The sequence below is a fragment of the Salmo salar genome, chromosome ssa01, assembly GCF_905237065.1.
Source record: "Salmo salar chromosome ssa01, Ssal_v3.1, whole genome shotgun sequence".
Lineage (NCBI taxonomy): Eukaryota > Metazoa > Chordata > Actinopteri > Salmoniformes > Salmonidae > Salmo > Salmo salar.
Genome location: NC_059442.1, coordinates 62,563,133 through 62,587,020, shown reverse-complemented (window position 1 = coordinate 62,587,020; position 23,888 = coordinate 62,563,133). Strand labels below are relative to the sequence as shown.

General features: G+C 45.0%; 1 protein-coding gene across 1 annotated transcript in view; it reads left to right on the top strand.

The window, feature by feature from the left end:
* Positions 1-480: 480 nt before the first annotated feature.
* The window catches only part of LOC106607083 (B-cell lymphoma/leukemia 11A-like), a 49,601-nt gene continuing 26,193 nt past the window's right edge, over positions 481-23,888 (top strand). Inside the window, exons 1-2 of the mRNA XM_014203678.2 lie at positions 481-769; positions 5,029-5,424. Coding sequence (XP_014059153.1) covers positions 715-769; positions 5,029-5,424 — 451 coding nt within the window. The 5' untranslated portion in view covers positions 481-714. The remainder of the gene's footprint in view (positions 770-5,028; positions 5,425-23,888) is intronic.

Here is a 23,888-nt window from a genome sequence, read left to right as displayed (position 1 = left end):
ATCTGCTAAATATGTGTATGTGACCAATACAATTTGATTTGATTTGATGGCTCCACAATGTCCACCACTGCGACTTCATCTGTTAAACGTCTCTCTGTGTTTCTCTCGCTCTCGCTCTCTTTTTCTCTTTCCCTCCCCGCATGCAGCATATGTCCGGCCCCCTCCGAGCTCCTGTCCATTGGCTTTTCTTGCTGTTCCCCCCCCCCCACACACACACACAGTGCACATTGCTTTCATTAGACATCCCTCTCTCTCTCCCTTGCGATCACACACTACCTCCCCCAAATGCCGCTTGTCCGGCCCCCTGATCTTTCTGTCCATTGGCTTCTCCGGGTCTATTTTTCATGTCCAGCCCCTAATGAGTGTCCATTGGTTTTGTTATTTCCCTTCCCTCCTCCCACTTTGCCGCTTCGCCCTGCCCATGTTTTGTATGTCTGTGTCCATCCATCTCCTGACGTTCAAGTTCGCAGAAACGTCACGTCCGCACTTGAACTTGCAGCTCAGGGGGGCTTTTGCCATTTTCCATCTCTCTCTTGCTCTATTTTCAAAAAAGCCATGACGGCGATCCCACTATACATCTTCCCTGCGCCATCGTTGTATTATTTCTAATTTATTTTGGATATCAAAGGCATTGATGAAGATATTTTCTCTGGAGTCTCCCTTCTAACCCGGCTCTCCCGATGTGAACCGAGCTGAACGCCGCCACCAGCCACCATGTCTCGCCGCAAGCAAGGCAAACCCCAGCACTTAAGCAAAAGGGATTTTTCGCGTAAGTACACCTACATTGTCATTTCTACTTTTACCACACTCCTTTTCTACCCAGCCCAATACTGGTTCCATTCAGAAAAACGGAAAATGGGTTACCAGGAGCGTGATTCTCATGGGCACTTTGGACACTGGACAGCACGGACCCGCAGTCAAGTGGACTTCACCGTGAAAGCCTGCCGATAATCTACCTGGGTAAAATACCTATGCGCGCAAAGCATATCCTACCCAAAGCTGAAAGAGAAAAGTTTGATCCAGCTTTCATCCCTGAGAAAAATCGGAGAAGTTTGCAGCGAGAATGGAATTACATTCATACGCACTGCACTGGCTTTAGTGCTCCGGTTGCCTCAGCCACTAAAGTGCATAGGCTACGTTAAGGTACGCGGAGCCTATGAGTTTAGCCTATTCTTTACGCGGAGTTATGTAGAATATCGCACGGAATTTCCGGTATCGGTGCCTGTCTTGGATCGTGGCAGGTTTCCCCCCTCTCGTGCTATTTTTGGAAGGTTTTCAAAAAACTAGAAGTGGATTTTGATTGGGAAAAATCTCGTGTCCGGCTGTTTACAGGCACCGCGTGCATGCGCGTGTAGCTCATCTGCCAACAGAGTCGATATAGATGTCAATAACGGCCTATTTGTACCCTGCTTGTCCAAATATCCTTATCAAATGGATTGTAGTGTTTAGCCTACATTGATTCTGTAAGGTGTTCTGGTATAGTGGCAGGAATTATAGGCTATGCTTCTCAAGTAGCCTAGTAAAATTGGGTGCTTTTGTAAAGAGCAACAGGAGCCACGCTTTTTATATTTTATGTTTTTCTTCCTACTTTTTACAAACCCATATTTGGAGCCATTTGTTTTAGTTTATCATGCAGTTCATTACCCGAAGGTAAGAGAATACAAGAATAACACTGTCATGTCATTTAGAAGGTAATAACAATGTAACGGACATGTTTAATAATGATACTTTTTTAAAGTTGAACTACTGTTATGGAAAACTCCATTACGCGCACATGTATTTTGATATGGAGCCTTTGTTCGTTGATTTCGTTTGGAAACATTACCACCATGTTTACAGTGTTTACAAGCAGCAGGCAGCTATACGCGTTTGTAACTAGAAAAATGACCAAGGTAGCCAGCCCAATGCCCGATGTTGCTACACGGTGTATACGTCTTGCAACCCTTCCTTCAGTAGCGCTCGAATGGTGTTATATGCGATAACATGCGCTACACAGATCCACGTTGTTGTAACATTGTATTGTATCGTGCGGCATTATTAGGTTTTCGCATTTAGTCGAGTGGCCACATAGCCATATATCTGGGGCTCAATGCAGCCAGGGGGCATACAGACCAGCTGCATCGCCAGACTTTTGTTCCTGTCGGAATTTCGTCGCTAGGAGGCAGACGACGATCAGAAACTGGATGTGAACTTGAACCTGATCAATTTCACCGCCATCTCAATCTACATATTTGATGATATGTTTAGAATACAGGGAAACATATAAGGTATACGGCGCGTTCTCCTCCGTGTCCTATTTACTCTCCAGTTTCGAATCCACCGTTTTTTTCTACAGGGGTATAGAAGTTAAACAAATATCATTACAAATGTCAACATTCTGCAGGCCTTTATCTTGTTAAATCTAAAGGCAAAAATCTCTATAGATTCAGACCTATTTTTATTCCATTGGAAATGGTAGAGGATATCCTATTTTACAATGAAAATGTATGTATTTAAGGTGAAATGAATATAAAAACGTGTTCAATTAAAAGGTAGGCCGACTTATATGATGGATCTAAATGAAGGTTAGAATTTTTGCTTTTTGAGCAAATATTTAGTAATAGGACGAAAAGGCCTATACCCAAATTATATATTTGTCGATATTTCCTTCATATAAGAAAGGCGATCATTAGTGTTAATGGTAAACTAATCAAACCCCTAGGAGAAGAGATATGCTACTTATGTTTACCACCTTTTATTCTTATGGGGCTGTGCGTCAAACATCACAACCACCGTTGTTTTAATATCATGCAGAATGAAATTCGCTTCAAATGCATTAATGAATTCATTTTTATATAGCCTGTTAGAAAACAATTGTTCCACAACAGTTTTCATCTTCTGTTTATTGATTTGCCACGCAACATTGAATTAGTGACGAATCATGTTTATCCCACACATTTAATAGGAATACAATATCATTTAGCTCAGTGTTGCTGCTCTGGTGCAGCCTACATTTTTGCTAATCTGATATTGATAGCATCACATTTAGTTTAGGAGGGGGAAATGTAGTGTGGAAGTGCTATTATGCATAATGTGTAAATGTTCAAATATATATGTCCAGGCTCTGTTTCTCTTCTCTTTCAATTTCATTAAAAGCAGTTCAATGTAGTGGCTAGATATGGTGCTAAGTACGTGCAAATGCTCATCAAAACAAAAACAAATATGCAATCAAATGATATCATCATGAAAATAGGTGTTACACTTTGAGATTACATTTGTTGTTTATCTATTTCTTTTATGAAAATACAACAATGCATTATGCAACTCTAAAATCTACTCTCAGTTCAAGTTTAAGGTGAGGGCTTAGTCTGCTTTCATTAGATTTTATCCAGTGAATTTAATGCCCAGCGTTGTTGTATAACCCTGGCCGTTCTGGTGGTTGACCTGACGTTAAATTAAAGGTAGTAACCGGCCGCCAGAATTTATCACATGTTATCTCTATGTCCCAGATCGCTCGCAGATGTCATGTAGGATTGCTCGTTCAAATCATATTTCCTCTCGCGCGCTGGGAGCTACTCCACATTCCTCCCTCTCTCTCTCTCTCTCGCTCTCTCTCGCTCTCTCTTTCTCTCTCTCTCTCTTTCTCTCTCTCTTTCGGTCTCTCTCTTTCACACACTATTTCCCTCTATCTATTCTCTATCTGTCTCTAGGTTGGGCAGAAATACATTTAACCTCAGTTCACAGGATGCTATCTCTTTTATCAAACATTCCTACCAATCATCAGCCACTACAAATTAAAATCTATTTTTTGATTCTCAGTGGTTTTAGGTTAATTAAAATGTGAAATTGGCAGCTTAGTAAAGAAGGTCAAGATGCTTACCCATTAAGAAGCTAAAGGAGAGCTACTCTCACCTTAGAGCGAAAGATTTCAAACACCATGAGCCGCTCAATAGTAGGCTACTGAGACTCCTGTTTAACCTCTCTCTGTGGTAAAACATCTCATTCACACAGCTCGACGTCCGTGTACAAGACTGACACTCCCCGTGTGACAAAATCAACTTTAAAACGAGTCAAGCGTTAACCCCGGGTTCCATGGCGAGGAATGTACTTGAAAGGTTCCTTTTGGCCGATTTCCGTCTGTAAAAGTGGTTATCTAGAAACTGTAAGTCACACACATGTAAAGAGTCCAGGATAGTTTTTTTTTTAATTATTTCGACACACTGAGGCTGCTTGTCTTTTCTGCACATATGTCGGACACATTTGTAATTTTCCACGTAATGAATTGAAAGAAGCAAGCTATGTCCTATGAACTATTAGTCTTCACCACCCAAGAATAGCCAACTCTTTTGAATATGAAAAACACATTTTAGAAAAATATATCAGAATAACTTTTTCATTTTCCCCTTGAGTATGTTGAGTTACCCAACTGTCTCTGTCCTACTGAGCTTTTGATTTCTACCAATCTATAAAACAGTCCTTAAATTATCCCATTTATTATCCATCAGACTATGGCTTCATTTCTCACAGCTCTGTTTCTACAATCGCAAAGAACATTTCTTATCCATTATAACTCCCAGCTTTAATTACACGCCTTTCTCAGTTGTTGTTGCATTCATTTCAATGGATGTAGGAGTGGTGAGAGTGTGAAGTTGAAAGACTTATAAGTGTTAAGTGGAGCTGTCTGTCTAATGCCAGTCTCACAGAGAGTTAGTCACCATTCTTGCTCTGCAACACCACCCAGACATGAATTCTACTGCTAATACTACTACTGGGGGTGTAGTCTGACGACTACTACTAGTCTAGGCAGAATGGTGAGAGAGAAAAACCCAAAGCATGTGACCATTGTTTTGCACTGTTATTGATACTGCTCAATTGAACACACCACCTCTGATTTCTTGTCTGTTTCTCTCTCTCTCTCTCTCTCTCTCTCTCTCTCTCTCCCCCTCCCTCCGACCCTCCCTCCCTCCCTCCCTCCCTCCCTCCCTCCCTCCCTCCCTCCCTCCCTCCCTCCCTCCCTCCCTCTGTCTCTCACTCGTTCCCGGGTTACAGCCGAGCCCCTGTCTGCCGTCGCCTCGGAGGAGCTCTCGTCGGAACGCTGCTCGGAACGCTCAGACCGTTCGGAGAATGGCACGGGCACACTACGGATTGCCGTGGCGACAGAGCAGGATCTGTTGACCTGTGGGCAGTGCCAGGCCACCTTCCCCCTGGGGGACATCCTGCTCTTCATCGAGCACAAGAGGAAGAGATGCCACGGACCCCCCTGTCTGGCCAGGGGCCTGGACAAGCCCCCGTCGCCTACGCCTGGCCTGGCACTCACCCCCTCGCCCTTCCCGGCCTCTCTCCGCAGGCGCCCTGTGGAGGTGGGCGTCCAAGCCACACCGGGGGGCGATGACGACCGCCTCTTGTTGCCCAGAGGGATCTGCCCCAAGCAGGAACACATCCCTGGTAACTACCATTCCCCACACCAAGTTGTCTTTAACCAAACAATAGGAGTTGTGTTTCAAATTCAAATGCAGTATATTTATTGGCGTGGGTGAACGCGGGTAAGCGTGTGTGCACCGTAAAGGTAGGCGTCCATGGGGGTGCGTTTAAGTTTTGAAGTGTCACAATGGGCAATTATATGCAGTGACATGGGAATGTGTATGTCCCTTGTGGGTGTGTTTATGTTGAGGGTTTGGGGGGGGGATTGTATTAAAGCGTTGATGCACTTCAGAATGTGTCGTGCACTTCAGAATGTGTCGTGCAGTGTAGTGCGTGTGGGCGTAGACCGGGTACAGCAGAGGTCACATATTGGGCACACATGTTCCCTTTCCCTGTAGGATTTGTGGTCCTAAGAGACCCAGGGAGAAAAGCACTGCTGTGATTGGGTCAGCTGTCGGGCCTCATTTAAGTGATACATCTGATTGGCCAGAACTGATAGGCTAGGGGCGGGGTCTATTCTGGCTAACCACAACTGTAAAATGTCACAGGGAAGCCACAAGAGAATAGGAATCATCTTATGATTTGATTTATGGATCGTTAGCTCATCCGTGTCTCAGATCGCCTGGTTCTCACTGGCTGGTGTTCTTAATTAGAGACACATAGATATGACAGTGCTGCTGATCTCTAGCTCTGTGCGTGTACATGTATGTGCATGTTTGTGTGTGTGTCAGCCTGCAGAGGGGAAACGGTTAACTTGGCACTGCAGTTGTCCTCAGATCCATTGAGTTGACAGAGAGAGGATAGGGGGAAGGTTGGTTTTCCACAGTAATCAAATACAGCCCAATGGCTAAGTGACACTGGTAACCTTGACTTAGTGGCCATTTTGCGATGGCCTAAAAAAGCGGGGCACAGGGTGGGTGCACTGGCTGGTACTGCAGTGGACTCAACCCACCCACCGTGCAGGGAAACAAAGGTTTGGGGCATCGGTCAGTGTGTGTGTGCTTAAAGAGTTTATTTGTGTAATTACACAGTTGTGCAGTGTGTATATACCTGTAGGAGGGCATACACAGATGCTGTGATGTGTGTGTTTTTCTCTCTCTCTCTCTTTCTGTGTGTGTGTGTGTCCACGGTTTCTTTAAGGATATGTCTTCATGCCTTTTCAGGGTGTGTGTTCCCAGTTTCCTCATGTAGGCTACAGTTTTACGGTGTGTTTCACTCCATGTGTGTGTGTGTATATGCTTCCGTTTGTGTGTGTGTCCGTGTATGTGCTCTTTTGTGTTGTGTGTGGCTATGTGTCCTGTTGTGGCTGGAGAATGTGCAGTATGTGTGCCCTCTTGCATGCATGGTGTGTGTCCGTGTCTCTGTGAGAAATGCTGCTGTGGCTCTCTCACAGTGGTCTCTTCCTTACCACATCTTACACTGGTAAACAGAGACATGCTTACTCTCACTCTCTCGTAGTCCTCTCTACCCTATTACTCTATTTTTCCCTTCTCATCTCTCTAACTCTCTCTTATTCTCTCTACCATTTCTTTTCCACCTCTCTCGCTCTCTCTCTCTGTCTCTCTCTGTCTCTCTGTCTCTCTCTCTGTCTCTCTGTCTCTCGCTCTTTCTCTCTCCCTCCCTCTTTCTTTCTTTTTCACTCTCTCCGTATCTGTGCAGTATAACAGAGAGGGAAGCGAAGTGTACATTCGGTTATTTTGCCTTGCAGAGGGAGAGTGATTTGTTTTTTTTCTCATATGTGTGTGTGTGTATTGTAGTAAATGCCGTTGTATATAAATGCAGGGTAGTGACTGTTTTTCTCTTTTAAGCCACCTCTTGCCATCTGGCTACTCTCTGATTGCCTCTAGAGATCCTAGTTTCAGGAAATGGATCTGGCCCAGATCATCCTCATCAACAATAATTTAGATCTGACCTTTGATCCTTTCATTTTGGATCTGTGATTGGCTGCTTGATTTTTGGTATAGACTCCAGAAAGGCCTGTTTCTGTTTTAAGTTGGTGGGAGAAATGTTGTGTAAGGTGAACCTTACTGTGTGTGATGTGTGTGCTGTGTGTGTGTGCTGTGTGTCAGTTTTACCTGGTTCGCTAGCTCATTGTCTTTACAAGCTTCAGTTCAGTCTTAATGGATCGGCAATTCTAACCAGGGTTGTGTCTCGACTCGTGTGTGTGTTTGTGGTTACGTGTGTGCGTGTCAGCTTAGCCCTTTTGTTTTTAAAGATGTCGCTGCAATTTCAGCACAAATTTAGGCACGCTGACTATGACACACACACGCACACACACACGGATGCACACACACGGTCTCAGTCAGCAGTTAAACTGGGTTATTAGACTTATTTACATCACAATGTAACAGGCGAGACACGTCTGGTTGTGTCAGTGGCGTTACGCGCGGATGTTATGATTCAGAAACATTTGGTGGAACGATTTCTTTTTTTTTTGGTTACAATTTTTTTTATTGTTACTATTATTATATTAATCAATTGCTATTCAAATTTTCAATAGTCATTTTGGTTGTTCTTTGTTGGTTGTTTTTGCGCTGTTGCTCGGACATTAATATGCATGACTGTTTATTATTGCGTTGGTAGGCGTGGTAGTTGGAAGTTTGTTATTGGTATGTACCTTATTAAGAAAATATGGAGCATTGCTCTTGTGGTGGAATACCCTTAGTTACTTATCAAACAGCTCTGTTTGAAACGGCGGTACCTGTCGAGGAGTGTGTGTTCCATGTGGATTGTTGTCCTCGATAAGCTTTGCGCCTCGGCATGATGTGTGTGTGGCACACTAAGGCCATTTTTAATATGACCACACTAGGTTGAGATCTTTGACTCTCTTTAGTCTATTAATCCTAAACTGGGATTAAAAATGGGATTAAAAATTCCTGAATGCCATCTCATCCTCAAACTGACGTTTTAATCAATTGTGCTGTTTCTGTGTGTTCTGTGTATACTAACACAGCACTGACACTGATTGTGCCATGTATAATATCATGGTAATAAAGCATGAATGATTGTGCAACACTGAAATAAATCATTCTTCATCACAATATGATATACAAAGCCCATGAACCCTGGTATTACAAAGCCAACACTGTCCCCGTGGCTTTCTCTGGCTCTATATATTCCTGCGTCCACTATACGGCCTGGTTTTAAAATTCTCTGCATATTATTGTGTTGTTGACCAGAAACCGTGGATAGATGGCAGCATTCGCGCAAAACTGAAAGTGCGAAGCATTTAACCATGGCAAGGTGACTGGGAATATGGTTGAATAAAAACAGTGTAGTTATTACATACGTAAGTCGCAATTCAACGGCTCAGACACGAGACGTATGTGGCAGGGTCTACAGACAATGACGGACTACAAAAGGGAAAAGCGGCCATGTCCGGGCAAGCTAAACACCTTCTTCGCCCGCTTTGAGGATAACACAGAGCCACCGACGCGGCCCCGCTACCAAGGACTGTGGGCTCACTTTCTCTGTGGCCCGACGTGAGTAAGATATTTAAACGTGTTAACACTCGCAAGGCTGCCGGCCCAGACGGCATCCCTAGCCGCATCTTCAGAGCATGCGCAGACCAGCTGGCTGGTGTGTTTACGGACATATTCAATCTCTCCCTATCCTAGTCTGCTGTCCCCATTTGCTTCAAGATGTCCATCATTGTTCCTGTACCCAAGAAAGCAAAGGTAACTGAACCATTGCACTAAGTGCTTTGAGAGGCTAGTTAAGGATCATATCACCTCTACCTTATCTGACACCCTAAACCCACTTCCATTTGCTTACCGCCCCAATAGATCCACAGACGATGCAATCACCATCGCACTGCACACTGTCCCATCTGGACAAGAAGAATACCTATTCAAGAATGCTGTTCATTGACTATAGCTCAGCCATCAGCACCATAGTACCCTTCAAGCTCATCATTAAAAAACCACTTATGTGCATTGAGGTGGGCTGTGAATGGGTAGCCGTGCTAGCCAAGCTTTAGCTTAGCCGTAGCATCAAAATCAAATTAAATCAAATGTTATTGGTCACGTTCACATATTCAGCAGATGTTATTTTGGGTGTAGCGAAGTGCTTGTGTTACTAGCTTCAAAAGTGCAGTAATATGTAACAATACACAACAATACACACAAATCAAACATTTTAAGAATGGGATGAAGAAATATATAAATATCAGATTGAGAGTGGCATTGACAAAATACAGTAGAATAGAATACAGTATATACATATGAGATGAGTAAAGCAGTATGTAAACATGATTTAAACATTATTAAAGTGAATAGTGTTCAATTATTAAAGTGGCCAGTGATTCCATGCCAATGAATATAGTGCAGCAGCCTCTAAAGTGCAGGGTTGCGTTACCGGGTAGAAACCAGCTAGTGATGGCTATTTAACAGTCTGATGGCCTGGAGACAGAAACTGTTTTTCAGTCTCTCGGTCCCAGCTTTGATGCACCTGGGCTGACATTGCCTTCTGGATGATAGCGGGGTGAACAGGCAGTGGCTCGGGTAGTTGATGTCCTTGAAGATCATACAGCCCAACAGGATGTAGTCAATTGTACATCTGTAAAAGTTTGTGAGTGTTTTTGGGGCCAAGACAACTTTGTTCAGTCTCCTGACATTGAAGAGGCACTGTTGCGCCTTCTTCACCACACTGTCTGTGTGGGTGGACCATTTCAGATCGTCAGTGATTTGTACACCAAGGAACCTGAAGCTTTCCACCTTCTCCAATGCGGTCCCGTCGATGTGGATAGGCGCGTGCTCCCTCTGCTGTTTCCTGAAATCCACGATCAGCTCCTTTGTTTTGTTGACGTTGAGTGAGAGGTTATTTTCCTGGCACCACTCTCCCAGGGCCCTCACCTCCCTGTAGGCTGTCATGTCATTGTTGGTAATCAGGCCTACTACTATTGTGTCGTCTGCAAACTTGATGAATGAGTTGGAGGCGAGTGTGGCCACGCAGTCATGGTGAACAGGGAGTACAGGAGGGGGTTGAGCATGCACCCTTGTGGGGCCCCTGTGTTAAGGATCTGCAAAGTGGAGGTGTTGTTTCCTACCTTCACCACTTGGGGGCGGCCCGTCAGGAAGTCCAGGACCCAGTTGCACAAGGCTGGGTTCAGACCCAGGGCCTCAGATTTCAGAGTCTCTCTCATGACATTTTTTTCCTGTCTGTTTCCCTTTTTTATTGCATTTGACCCTTTTTCTCCCTTGTTCTATCTTTTGCTTCTCCTACTTCGCCCGCTTTCATCTCTCTCTCTCTCTCTCTCTCTCTCTCTCTCTCTCTCTCTCTCTATATATATATATATATATGCTTATGTGTTAACAGCCAATGCAAATCGGGGGCGCGCAATTGATATTGAATCAATTACAGTGTGTGTTGGTGTGAGTGAGTGTGTGTATGTATGTGTGTGCATCATATGTGAATATGCGTGTGTGTCTCTGCAGTCTGGGTGCCGCCTGGCACACGAGCCAGCTGCAGTCTCTGGTGCCAAAACGCCACGCTCTGTGCGTGTGAGAACAAAGCATCAGAATCACCCCTCCATTGTTGCCGTCTCATCTATCTCTGTCTAAATCCCCCAACACTTCATACACCACTGTCTGTCACGACACCAGGGATCATCAAAGAGTCTTTTGGTTTTGCTGGGAGGGTGTGTGGAAACATGCTCTCATGCTGAATTAGCAGGCGCATTTCTCTGCTTGTCTTTCCTATGCCAGTCTGTTAGCATTTGTGTGGGAGGTCATTTATTGCACATACGATATTATGGAGCAGTTCTTTGTAGCGTTGAGAGAGGGGATGATCGGCCAAGGACAATGTCTATCTATACACTGTGGCTGGAGATACACACTGAACTTACCATGACAGAATCAAAACGCTTTCTGTCTTTTCATTTCCATTACACCAAAAGGTTAATGGACCCTGGATTGAATTACTTGTTTTGCACGCCTTATTTCGATGGCATGGCAATGATGTGCGTGTTGTTCTTTGATTTCACGACACAGTTTAGACACACACATTGATTTAGAAGTTGTCCTTTGCCCTATTTGGCACACGCAAACCATTGCCCCCTGTTTGGTTTGGATTGAGATAAATGACATCAAGTAGTGGGATAGGGATTGATGCCTAAACGATCAGGCTGATCAGGTTGATATGATAGCATTAACATAATCCATACTGTGACCTATGTCATCAGCAGTTGCTTTTATTTTGGCAGCTGTCAACTCTGACACGCTATGGGTGGAATATTGTTTATGGATTACGTTTGCTGTTTTTTCATCAGATATTGATTCATCAACAGGAAGCTACTGTTTTTTGTAGCACTGCTGTGTGTGTGTGTGTGTGTGTGTGTGTGTGTGTGTGTGTGTGTGTGTGTGTGTGTGTGTGTGTGTGTGTGTGTGTGTGTGTGTGTGTGTGTGTGTCCAGCCCATTATGGTGTGGTCCTAGCCTAGCTCTCTAATGATGTCAGAAGTTGTCTAAAGCTTGTCCATAAAACTGTTTATACGCTAAAAAGCTTATTTATATATCCCAGTGGATTACACACTGCTGTTTTATAAACAAAGTCAGACCAAGCAAAAGAGCCCGGCTCAATTCAGTATATTTGTATATGCATGAGTTTGTGTATACACTCTCTGTGTGTGAGCTGGACATGTGTGTATTACTGTAGCTGTGTATGCTGGTCTGTAGTACTCTACCAGTGTGTGGTGTGTGTGATGTCTGTGTGTGCGAGAGCCTCATTGGGGCATGGGTGAACATAAAAGGGTGTGTGAGTTGGCAGTGTAGCCGCAGGACATCCCCTGGCAGACTGTGCCAGGGCAGATTTGGCACTGACCGGGCCGTGTGTGTGTGTGTGCTTGTGTGGAGGGGCTGGCTCCTCACTGGGGTTTCATGTTCGTCATTTGGCTTCATTACCACAGTAGAGCAGCATTGTGCCGCAGGGGGACACACATACGCCCGCACGCACACAAGCACGCAAGCGTCATTCCTGTCAGATGTCCGTGGTGTGATGACTGTTCTGCTTCTATCGTTAACAAGACAGAGGAAGGACAAGGTATAGTCTCACCAGGATCATTTCTTCTCCTGTCAACATGAGGGCAGTGCCCTCTCACCCATCACCCCTGGCAAGACCATCTGTCATAACTGCTGGCCTATCTCTGACAATCGCTTAATGGCACTATTTTTAAGAACTGAACAAAGCCCCAAACACACACAGGAGAATATCCAGCTGATTCTGCACTCCGTTACACAACAAAGCCTCTTTCACATTTAACTTGTGCTGGTGTATTGTTGCTAGGATCACTATCTGGTTATTCATATCACCTTTTGGTTTAAACTGGTTTGTTATAGTATGAATGTATACTGCACTCTAGTTTGTGCTGTGTCTTTATTGGAGTCTCATAAAATGTGTGTGTCTATAGAAATGATAATACTTCCAGTGTTTGTCTGTCATCCACTACATATTTCATGCCGCCCCCCCCCCCCCCCAAAACAATTCACTCAGACGAAAATATGCGTGTCTACAATCGCACACATACACAAGCATGCACGCGTGCACACACACACACACACACACACACACACACACACACACACACACACACACACACACACACACACACACACACACACACACACACACACACACACACACACACACACACACACACACACACGCAAAGCCCCTACATCCTGACTGAATCTTACTGATAATTTGCTCAGCCTCATTTGAATTTTAAGCACTTCTTTAATCTTCAAAGGCCAAATTGCTTTATGAATATGCATGAAGTGGGCAGACTTTAGTTCATTACCTAGTTGTAAATTCTAATGACCGTTAGGTCCTCTCAGTAATTGCCAATTGTTTTGCATTTTTGATTGGTCTATTACCATGTGCATTCTGAACACATCAGCACGGCCTGTCAGACCTTATGTGTGAGGGGGAGGTGCATTATGTGTGTGCGTGTGTGTGTCTGAAGTGTACATTTGCACAATTGGTGGGGGGAGTGTTAGAGGGTAAGGAAATAGCTTGTATGGTTGTAGCGTTTTTCTGTCAGGGGTTTTTGGCCTAAATTGCTGATGTAAATGAAAGCGGCGTTTTGCATGTGAAGATTGAGAGTTCACTTGGAGATTGGACATATTTAATTTACATGATGACTCGCCTCTCATTAATTACCGCATGGGCCTTTCATACAGCACACACACACACACACACACACACACACACACACACACACACACACACACACACACACACACACACACACACACACACACACACACACACACACACACACACACACACACACACACACACACACATACACAAACAGAACTGCTACCAAACTGAGTGTGTGTTTCGGGACCTTGTGGTGCTAGCCTGACACTTCTCTCCCCCTCCTTCATTTTCGGTCCTTCTCTCTCTCTCTCCCTCTCTCTCTCTCTCTCTCTCTCTCTCTCTCTCTCTCTCTCTCTCTCTCCCTTTCTCTCTCTCTCTCCCTTTCTCTCTCTCTCCCTCTCTCTCTCCCTTTCGCTCTCTCTCTCTCTCCCTTTCTCTCTCTCTCTCCCTTTCTCTCTCTGTCTCTCCCCCTTTCTCTTTATCCCCCTTTCTCTCTCTTCTCTCTCTCTCCCTTTCTCTTTTCTCTCTCTCTACCTTTCTTCCTTTCTCTCTCCCTCTCCCTCTCCCTCTCTCTCTCTCTCTCTCTCTCTTTCTCTTTCTCTCTTTCTCTTTCTCTCTTTCTCTCTTTCTCTCTCTCTCTTTCTCTCTCTCTGTCTCTCTCTCCCTTTCTCGCTTTCTCTCTCTCTCTTTCTCTCTCTCTCTTTTACTTTACCCTTCTCACCCTCCCTCATTCTCTTTCCTCTCTCCTTGAGGAAACAGATGTTAACCCCCCCTCCTCCCCCTTGCTCTGATTTGAATGCGGTGCCATTTTGAAGAGAGTGATTTGTCTTACTTACTTTCTCTGTTAACACGGTAAAAATGGGAAGAGAGGGAAATGAATTGCATCATTCAGCAGTGAGATCTGGTGTGACCCTGACTATGGCCCAGATGAAAAGATAAGCTGAAAAACAGACTCTTGATTTGCCCCACTCACACAGACACACTCATACAGAGGCATGCCAATATAGCTGCTTTCCCACCCCAGTGGGGAAGGACCTGCAGCTGTGGCTGAAAAAGTGGAGAGAAAGGGGAGAGGGAGATTTGGACAAGAAAGAAAGAGACAAGTCAATCAAATAAATACATTTGCGGATAATAATGAGGCTAGAAAATGAAGCAAAAGAAAGGAAAAAAGACGAAAACAACAAACAACGAACAACAAACAAGAAAGCACAAGGGGGCATCTTTTTCCCTTTTGGTTCCTTAGTTGCTTGTTGTTTTTTTCCTTGTTTTCCCCCAGTCCCTTCTTTCCAGTTTGTGTACAAGCGCTGGGAGGGAGTTGTGTGAAACCTACATTGTGATGAAACAGAATTCTTAATCGGGGAGAAATGAGGAACAATGTGAGCGGCGGTCTATTGGACACATTGAAGGGAGAGAGGGAGGGGTAGAAGTGGTGTGTGTGTGTGTCTGTCTGTGTATGGGGGGGGGGGTTCTTGTCTCCGGTGGGACCTAGAAGGCTTGTTTCCTGAGGACTCTTTTAGCCCCAAACACACACACACACACACACACACACACACACACACACACACACACACACACACACACACACACACACACACACACACACACACACACACACACACACACACTCACTTCAAAGTTGTTAATATTCATCTGGGAAACCGTATCCAAAACACAAATAAATTATTAAGTGCATGAACTTTTTAGGCAGTAAGATGAACTGATGGGGCACATCTGTGAGATCCACCATCTTTTGTGTGTGTGTGTGTGTGTGTGTGTGTGTGTGTGTGTGTGTGTGTGTGTGTGTGTGTGTGTGTGTGTGTGTGTGTGTGTGTGTGTGTGTGTGTGTGTGTGTGTGTGTGTGTGTGTGTGTGTGTGTGTGTCTGTGTGTAGGTGTGTGTTGGTGTGTGTGTGTGCGCGGTAGTGGATCTGCCCTCTTCCACTTCCCTGTCTCTGGTCTTTGGCCAAAGGCATGCATAATTGATCCCACGCTCGCTATCATTTTCTTGATGTAATTGCCTCGGTAAGATATGATGAAATCGAATTGATAATTTATCGTTCCAAAATGGGTAAAGAAACAGTGAAATGTCACAAGGGTTTTAGGAGTGTGGGTGGTGTGTATGTGTGTTTAAGAGAACGTGATAATGAGGTGGTAGTACAGCAGAGGGACAGCGGTGTCTGGTCGAGGGCAGAGAGAAGAGAAGAGGGGGGTGAGAATGATAGAGAGTAAAGAGAGGAGTGAGAGAGAAAAGGGAGAGAGGCAGCAGAGAGTTTGGAGAGAGACTGCGGTAGATACAGACAGTCAGAGAGAGAGGGGGGAAAGAGGGGAAGTTCATATTTGGCGACCCATCTTGTCCCTGCCACACCCCTTCAGATTTGCTGCCTATCCTCATTTCCAGAGATAGTGTCTATCTCCACTATATCCAGGCCTTAGAGCTTCGTAGGGAACAATACAACTCTTCCTTCTTTAACAGACACTCGCAAGCATATTCTCCCAATGTCGAAAGCATGATATATTTAATACCTGGCTGAATGTTGAAGCGTGAAAAGACTCTGTAATGCCTTGAACGTTTTCCTGACAAAAAGGACATGAAAAGGAAAGCCGCTTTTCTCACGCAGTGTCTGTACAAACTGAAATACATCTTCAACCTGCCTCCACCTCTTTTCTCTCCACCCCCTTTCTTTCTTTGTTCATTTTTCCTGGCCTTTCTTTGCCAAGGTATCTGTCTCAACACGCGGTGGGCTCGCACTAACAACTCTCTCTCTTACATGGCGAAGTTGACTGGTTAGAAGAGATGGAAGGGGACGCTTGTGCCGTAGTGTAAGATGTCCACAACACAAATCTATATTTGTTAAGTAGAGCAGAGCGAAGGGGCACAAAGGGGGAGAGAGTGGTTGTGTGACCCCATGGAAGCCCCCCCATGCAGCCCCAATTCTGCCCCTACAGTGAGGCAATGAAAGGGGCCTCTACAGGCCCCTGGGTAGGCACAGCAGGCAGACTGATAGAAGGGCTTTGGGCAAGGAGTGTCCAAAGCCCCCCCCCCCTTCCGCATGCACACATGTGCACACACGTGCGCACGCACACACACACACGTACACACCTCTGTTTATCTCCTACTAAAAGGGGAAGGCAGGAATAATGTACATCTCGCTTTCCACAGGCCTGGAGAGGGCCAGACAGAGAGAGCGAGAGAGGGATGGGGCTATAGGGGGAGAGGTGGCCTGGGGGGGTTAGGGAGGGGGAGAGAGGGGTAAGGGGGTAATGCCTGATGGTGGTTGTCCATTAACAGATGAACTTGGCAGAGAGCCAACGGTTTGATGAGACGGGCGTCACAGACTGTGTTCTGGGGCCGCCCTCCCTCTATCTCCCTTTCTAGTCCTTTCACTCTCTTCTTTTCTCATACTCCTTCTGCCTCTTCTTTTTCTCTCTCCCTCCCTCCTTTTTCCTGACTGTACCTGACTATAGATCAAATTCTTCCAGGTTCCGTTTTGGCCAAAGGCGAAAAACAGCACTGCTCCTCTGTGCTCTCCTCCACCCTACCACCACCCTTCTATGCCCAGAACCAGTTCAGACTGGTTAGCTGGCCTTGGAGCCGGGGCCTCTGTCATCTCTCCTTAACCGAGTAGGGGAAAGAAAAACAACAAAAACACCAAAAAGGAAAATTAAAGCTAATTTCTGACTATGAAGCTGACCTGAGTGTCCTTAGCCGGTGGAGAGAGAGAGAGAGAGAGAGAGAGAGAGAGAGAGAGAGAGAGAGAGAGAGAGAGAGAGAGAGAGAGAGAGAGAGAGAGAGAATTAAAGAGACCAGGGCTTATCAAGGGAGGGGAAAAAAGCAAATGAGAAACGCCAGTGAAATGAGTTTGGTGTGTTTGTGGGCAATTTTGCAGGGTTGTGTTGAAAATGTAATACAGTTTTTTACAATTACTTTGGCACTAGTTTCAGAACCTGGATGTCATTTTTCAAAACTCCAGACACAAAACTCACATCCGATGATCAAAATGCACGTTTTTCAAAACTCTAACACTTTTTCCAATTGCTTGGATACAATACACATAAAGCTAAGATCATTTGTTCATTGAACTAAAATCACCTGTTCAAAATGACACAACTTAACATCAAAGTATTACCATTTCAAAATGCAATTCACACATTACATCTGAGATGACTGTCTATTCATTTCATTACAATGATCTAACTATCAATTGATACAACTGCTCCAAATGATAAGTAGCTGTTGCATTACTCTTAATGCATAGTTTTATTAAGGAAACTGACTAACAATATTCCATGTTCAGATCATGAAAGTTTCAGGATAACGAGATCCATTGACACCAATACCGTGGAACATGAACCAATTGGACTACATTATCTATGGATGTAATATTTCATCATCATTCTTTATCACTTTTCCAGACCATGTTTTCAGATTTGACATTACTGTATACACACTTTATTAGGTACACCTATCTAGTGCTGGGTAGGACCCCCTTTTGCCTCCACAACAGCCTGAATTATTCACGGTGTTGTACGTTAAGAGATGCCCTTCTGCACACCACTGTTTTAAACAGCTGTTATTTGAGCATTTGTGGCCTTTCTGTCAGCTTGAATGAGTCTGGACATTCTCCTCTGACCTCTCTCATTAACACGGTGTTTCCGCCCACAGAACTGTCGCTCACTGAATGCGTTTTGTTTATCGCACCATTCTCTGTAAACTCTAGAGACTATAGTGCGTAAAAATCCCAGGAGGGCAGCTGTTTCTGAGATGCTGGAACCACCATGTGTGGCACCAACAGTCATACCACTGTCAAAGTTACACATCTTGCCTGTTCTAATGTTTGGTCGAACAACAACTAAAGCTCTCTACTCTATATACTCTACATATTGATTTGCTGTTCAAAGGAGCAGGCTATTTGTGTTAACACAGCAGGTGTACCTAATAGAGTGGCCAGTGAGTGTGCGTATGCAGGCCCTTGTAATTGCTTTTCCAATACTGCCAACTCGTTACTGATGATTGATTTTACATAGTGGCACGAGTATATAGTGAAATGAGTGGTATCCACCTGCAACAACATAGCGATAACATGGAGCTGGCAGGTGATCCAGGTCACAATAGAGGTCAAGCAGTGGGAGGAGGAAGACGAGGAAGACGTGGTGGTCAAAGGAATGTCAGAGGACAAGCACCCATTTTGAGAGGTGGTCGTGGGCCTCGTTTGAGAGGTGTGGGCGAACGTGGTAGAGGACAAGGCCACGGACCAAGACAGTGGCAGCAATGGCAAAGAGTGTCCAATGAAATCCGAGCAATAGTTGTAGACCACGTCGTAAATCATGGCATGACAATGACTGAGGCAGCTACAATGATTCAACCAAATCTCAGAAGATCAACCGTGGCTTCAATCATCAGAACTTTCTGCAATGAGAACCAGTAAGTCTTCAGCATGCACTAAACATTAGGCTACTCTCAATTGTCAAATGACTGTATACTGCATGCCAATGTGTACCACAGAGTAGGTGATGTGACTAAATGTGTTCTTACTGTAATTTTCCCAACAGAATTGAGACTAGGCCAAATAGGGGAGGCAGAGGCTAAATTCTGACTGACCAACAAGAGTGGGCTGTGGTCAATTTGGTTCAGGCCAGAAATGATATTCGCCTTACAGACATTCGGCAGCACATTTTGGACAATGACGACATGTTCAACAATGTGGAAGCCAATAGTTTGCCGACTATTGCACGCATGCTGAAAAGGCACCAGGTGTCTCTAAAACAGCTATACTGTGTGCCTTTTGAAAGAAATGCAGACATAGTGAAGCAACTGAGGACTGAGTATGTTCAGGTATGTTCAGTTTCAAGATTCCGGTTGTGAAAAATTCCCCCAAAATTCTACATCATTGTAATCAGTAATTCTCTTTCCAAAATGTATTTTTAGAGGATAATGGAGCTGGATGCTGATGAAAACCATCACAAATTCCTCTTTTTGGATGAGGCAGGCTTCAACCTGGCCAAGACAAGGAGGAGAGGTCAGAATTTCATTGGCCAGCAGGCAACCATCCAAGTACCTGGACAACGTGGGGCCAACATCACCATGTCGGAAGATGGTGTGGTGGGACGCAGACCTCGTATTGGATCATATAACGCAGCTCTCCTTGTAACCGTCCTTGATGAGCTAAATCAGGTCTATAGAGCTGATGGCATGACCTATGTCATTGTGTGGGATAATGTCAGGTTCCACCATACTCAAATGGTGCAAGTATGGTTTCAGACCCCTCCACAATTTACCACCCTGTACTTACTCCCATACTCTCCTTTCCTTAACCCGATTGAGGATATTTTCTCCACATGGAGGTGGAAGGTATATGATAGGCGCCCTCACGAACAAGCCACCCTTTTCCAGGCCATGGATGACGCATACAATGACATCACGGCAGACCAGTGTCATGCCTGGATTCGCCCGAAGATTCTTCCCAAGATGTTTGGCTAATGAAAACATCCATTGTGATGTAGATGAGAACCTATGGCCAAATCCACAAGACAGGGTTGATGGAAATATAGAAGTTCAGTAATCAATCTATTGTTCTGGTTTTTACAGTGAGCCAGGTGAGGAACACTGCAGTTCACCTTTAACTGTTTTTTCTTTTTTTGTAGCTAATTATTTTTGCTTTGATTAAAAAAAACCTATGTTGTGATTTTATTGTATTTCATCAATACATTTCAGATTTTGTTCAATGATTCCACTGTATCTGTAGTATTCTCTCTACTAGTCCTTTTACAGTGATGTATTTACGTGTAGTACCATAATGAAACATGTATCACATATTTTGTACTACAATATTTAATGATTGTACAAACAACTACACAGTGAAACTATCGGTGTCTTGTGTGTGGGTGATCTAAATTATAAATTAGTTATTTGAACCAATGATTCTGCAAGTGCAAGGTTTCTTTAAAGATATGAATGCACAATGCAATGTTTTGAACATTGGACAGCTGTGTTACAAGTGATGACCGTTTTGAGTTTTGTGTCTAGAGTTTTGAAAAATGACCACAAGGTTCTGGAATTAGTGCCAAAGTGATTGTAAAAAACTGTAATAGAAAAATGTAGTTGAAGAAGGATGCAGAGGAGGTGGGAGGAGCTGTGTGTGTGTGTGTGTGTGTGTGTGTGTGTGTGTGTGTGTGTGTGTGTGTGTGTGTGTGTGTGTGTGTGTGTGTGTGTGTGTGTGTGTGTGTGTGTGTGTGTGTGTGTGTGTGTGTGTGTGTGTGTGTGTGTTCTACATTGCCATGTATGTGGAGGGCAGACAGCAGAAGTTGTTCATCTTTGGGGGTGTATTGGGGTTGTACAGCTAGATATACCCCCTCTCGGTCTACACAGTATAGAACTTGGTCACAAGTTCAACCTTTACCCTTCAGGTCAGTCCTTACACAAGTCCAGTTCTTTCATAAGGGGTTCATAAGGTCAAGGCTGCCCCCATGCTGCTGTGTATGGTTGGGGTATGTTTCATGCTCTGTTGGTCTAGTTGGGTGTGGCGGTGGGAGGGGGAAAGGGGCTATCTTTCTGCTTTCTGTTTGACAAGTAGGTCACGTTGGTCCTGTTGGTATATGTGCAATACAGTACATTAGTGGTCAGGTAGTTTGTGTGCGTGTGTGTACCCTCGGGTGGACAAGTGTGTGTGTGTGTGTGTGTGTGTGTGTGTGTGTGTGTGTGTGTGTGTGTGTACCCTCGGGTGGACGTGTGTGTGTGTGTACTCTCGGGTGGACGGTGTGTGTGTGTGTGTGTGTGTGTGTGTGTGTGTGTTGGTGTTTCTGTGCCATTGGAGAGGGCATGTGATATGTGGACATGGTATGAAGGACGCACAGTATTTATATGAAATGTGATCTGGACACGATGACCAGCATGGCCAGGCCTGTCAAATAGAGACAGCAGGTCTAGAGAGACAGAGAGTAAGGTATAGATAAGTAGATTGCAAACCACATGCATAGAAGTATAGACAGACGCGCACGCCCACGCGAGCACACACACCATCCTCTCTTTCCCTGGGCTGTCCTGTCAGCAGGGGAGTGGGAAGCAGGGTAACTTACTCTCCCTACCCCTGGCTATTACTTGCTTTGCCCTTAACCCATAGGCTATTTGTGGCCAAATTAGCTGCATTTAAAATGCAGTTGAACCTTCCAGCTATGATCATGGAATAACTCGTTTTTCCCCTTTGATAATCTATATAAGCATTTAAATCAGCAAAACATGCTTCATCCTGTGCCAGTGAAATCTCTTGATATCGTTCTCCCCCTAAAACTAGGATTAAAATGTGGATGCCTCCATTCATCTTTACAGAGAGTGCTGTCATCCCTTAATGCAGTTTTACCCTTCCCTCGGGGTGCTAACCTCCCACTCCCGCATCAGAGATGCAGGGATGGAGAGAGAGAAGGTGAAGGAGCGACAGGGAGAGGAAATGAGTCAGAGAGGGAGAAAAGAAGAACGGGAAAGATAAGTAAAGGAGGGACAGACGGAGAAGGAAGAGGACAGGGAGATGGGGATGAAGAGAGAAGACAAAGAGGAGAGAGAGAAATTAGGCAGAGGGTACAATGCATTGGGGATATCCTTGTAGATACCCAATGTTCAGCTAATGGGGTCAGGTGTGTGTGTGCGTGTGTGTGTATGAAAAATTGGGTGCCGTCGCCGGTCAGTGGTGTGAATGATGACTTGAGATGTCCACCGGATTCACCCGAGTACCTGTGGTACCTGGCTCTCCCGCATTGGGCCTCAGATACGGGTCTCGCCCGGCCTGGTAGCATAATTTTCTGCTCTGTCTTTTTTTGACGGAAAGGTATAATTTTCTGCTGGTGTTGGATTTCATTCTCATGTCCAATGTGCAGATTTAGATGAAGGGGGCTGCTGGCTGGTCGTGTACTGGTCTCTCTCTGCTTGCTGGAACGGGTCTGTGGAATGGATTGGTCCAAGTATTTACAGCAGGCCTCGTCTGGAAGCCTCTCACCCCTCTGTTTACTTTGGGCTGGTCCGTGTCCTGCTGAATCCTCTCTCACCCCTCTGTTTACTTTAGGCTGATCCATGTCCTGCTGAAGCCTCTCTCACCCCTCTGTTTACTTTAGGCTGATCCATGTCCTGCTGAAGCCTCTCTCACCCCTCTGTTTACTTTGGGCTGGTCCGTGTCCTGCTGAATCCTCTCTCACCCCTCTGTTTACTTTAGGCTGGTCCATGTCCTGCTGAATCCTCTCTCACCCCTCTGTTTACTTTGGGCTGGTCCATGTCCTGCTGAATCCTCTCTCACCCCTCTGTTTACTTTGGGCTGGTCCGTGTCCTGCTGAAGTGTCTTTTACTTTTACTGGTTGTGTCTGTCTGTGTGTCCATACAATACTTGTTTGCACCTGCAAGCTTAAGTCTATGTTTATATCACAGGCGGCCGGTGACGCCTTAATTGGGGAGGAAGGCTCATTGTAATGGCTGGAACTGAATAAATGGCACGGTATGGAAGACATGAAATACATATTTTCCATGTGTTTGATACCACTGCATTCAATCCATTACAGCTATTATTATGAGCCGTCCTCCCTTCAGCAGCCTCCGGTGGTAGAGACTCTTCATAAGGGCTTTCTAAAGGCTATCCACAGCCGAGTCAGGGTGCCGTCTACCACTAACAGCTTAATTATACCAGAACATATGACAATGTACTTTCTCTGATGAAGTATTTCTTGGAGTCTTGACAGTGTAGAGTGTGCAGTGTGTATTCATAGTTGTGGTAATATTGACTTAAAGTCATGTGTCTCCTGCAGAGCTGGATCCTATGGCTATTGCAGTTTGTCTGTTCGTTTTGACTTGTTTCTGCGCTGCTCTCTTTAAATTCTCTCGCTTTCTCTCTGTCTCTCTCTCACTCTCTCGTCCTCTCTCTGTCTTTCTCCATTGTGTGTTTTATATTTCAGCTCGCCGGGCTCCACGAGGCATGTGTAGGTGTGTGTGGTGTTTTGGAGTGTTCCGTTTTTGTAACTAAGGGGTGTGACTCTGTCAACTGTGACCGCTGGGAGGCTGCAGCAGAAAGATGACAATGCCCGGGATGAGTTATAGTCTGGAGGGGGCGATGAGTTATACTCTGCATGGGGTGATGAGCTATACTCTGCAGGGGGTGATGAGTTTTCTCTGCAGGGGGTGATGAGCTATACTCTGCAGGGGGTGATGAGTTATACTCTGCAGGGGGTGATGAGTTATACTCTGCAGGGGGTGATGAGCTATACTCTGCAGGGGGTGATGAGTTATACTCTGCAGGGGGTGATGAGTTATACTCTGCAGGGGGTGATGAGCTATACTCTGCAGGGGGTGATGAGTTATACTCTGCAGGGGGTGATGAGTTATACTCTGCATGGGGTGATGAGCTATACTCTGCAGGGGGT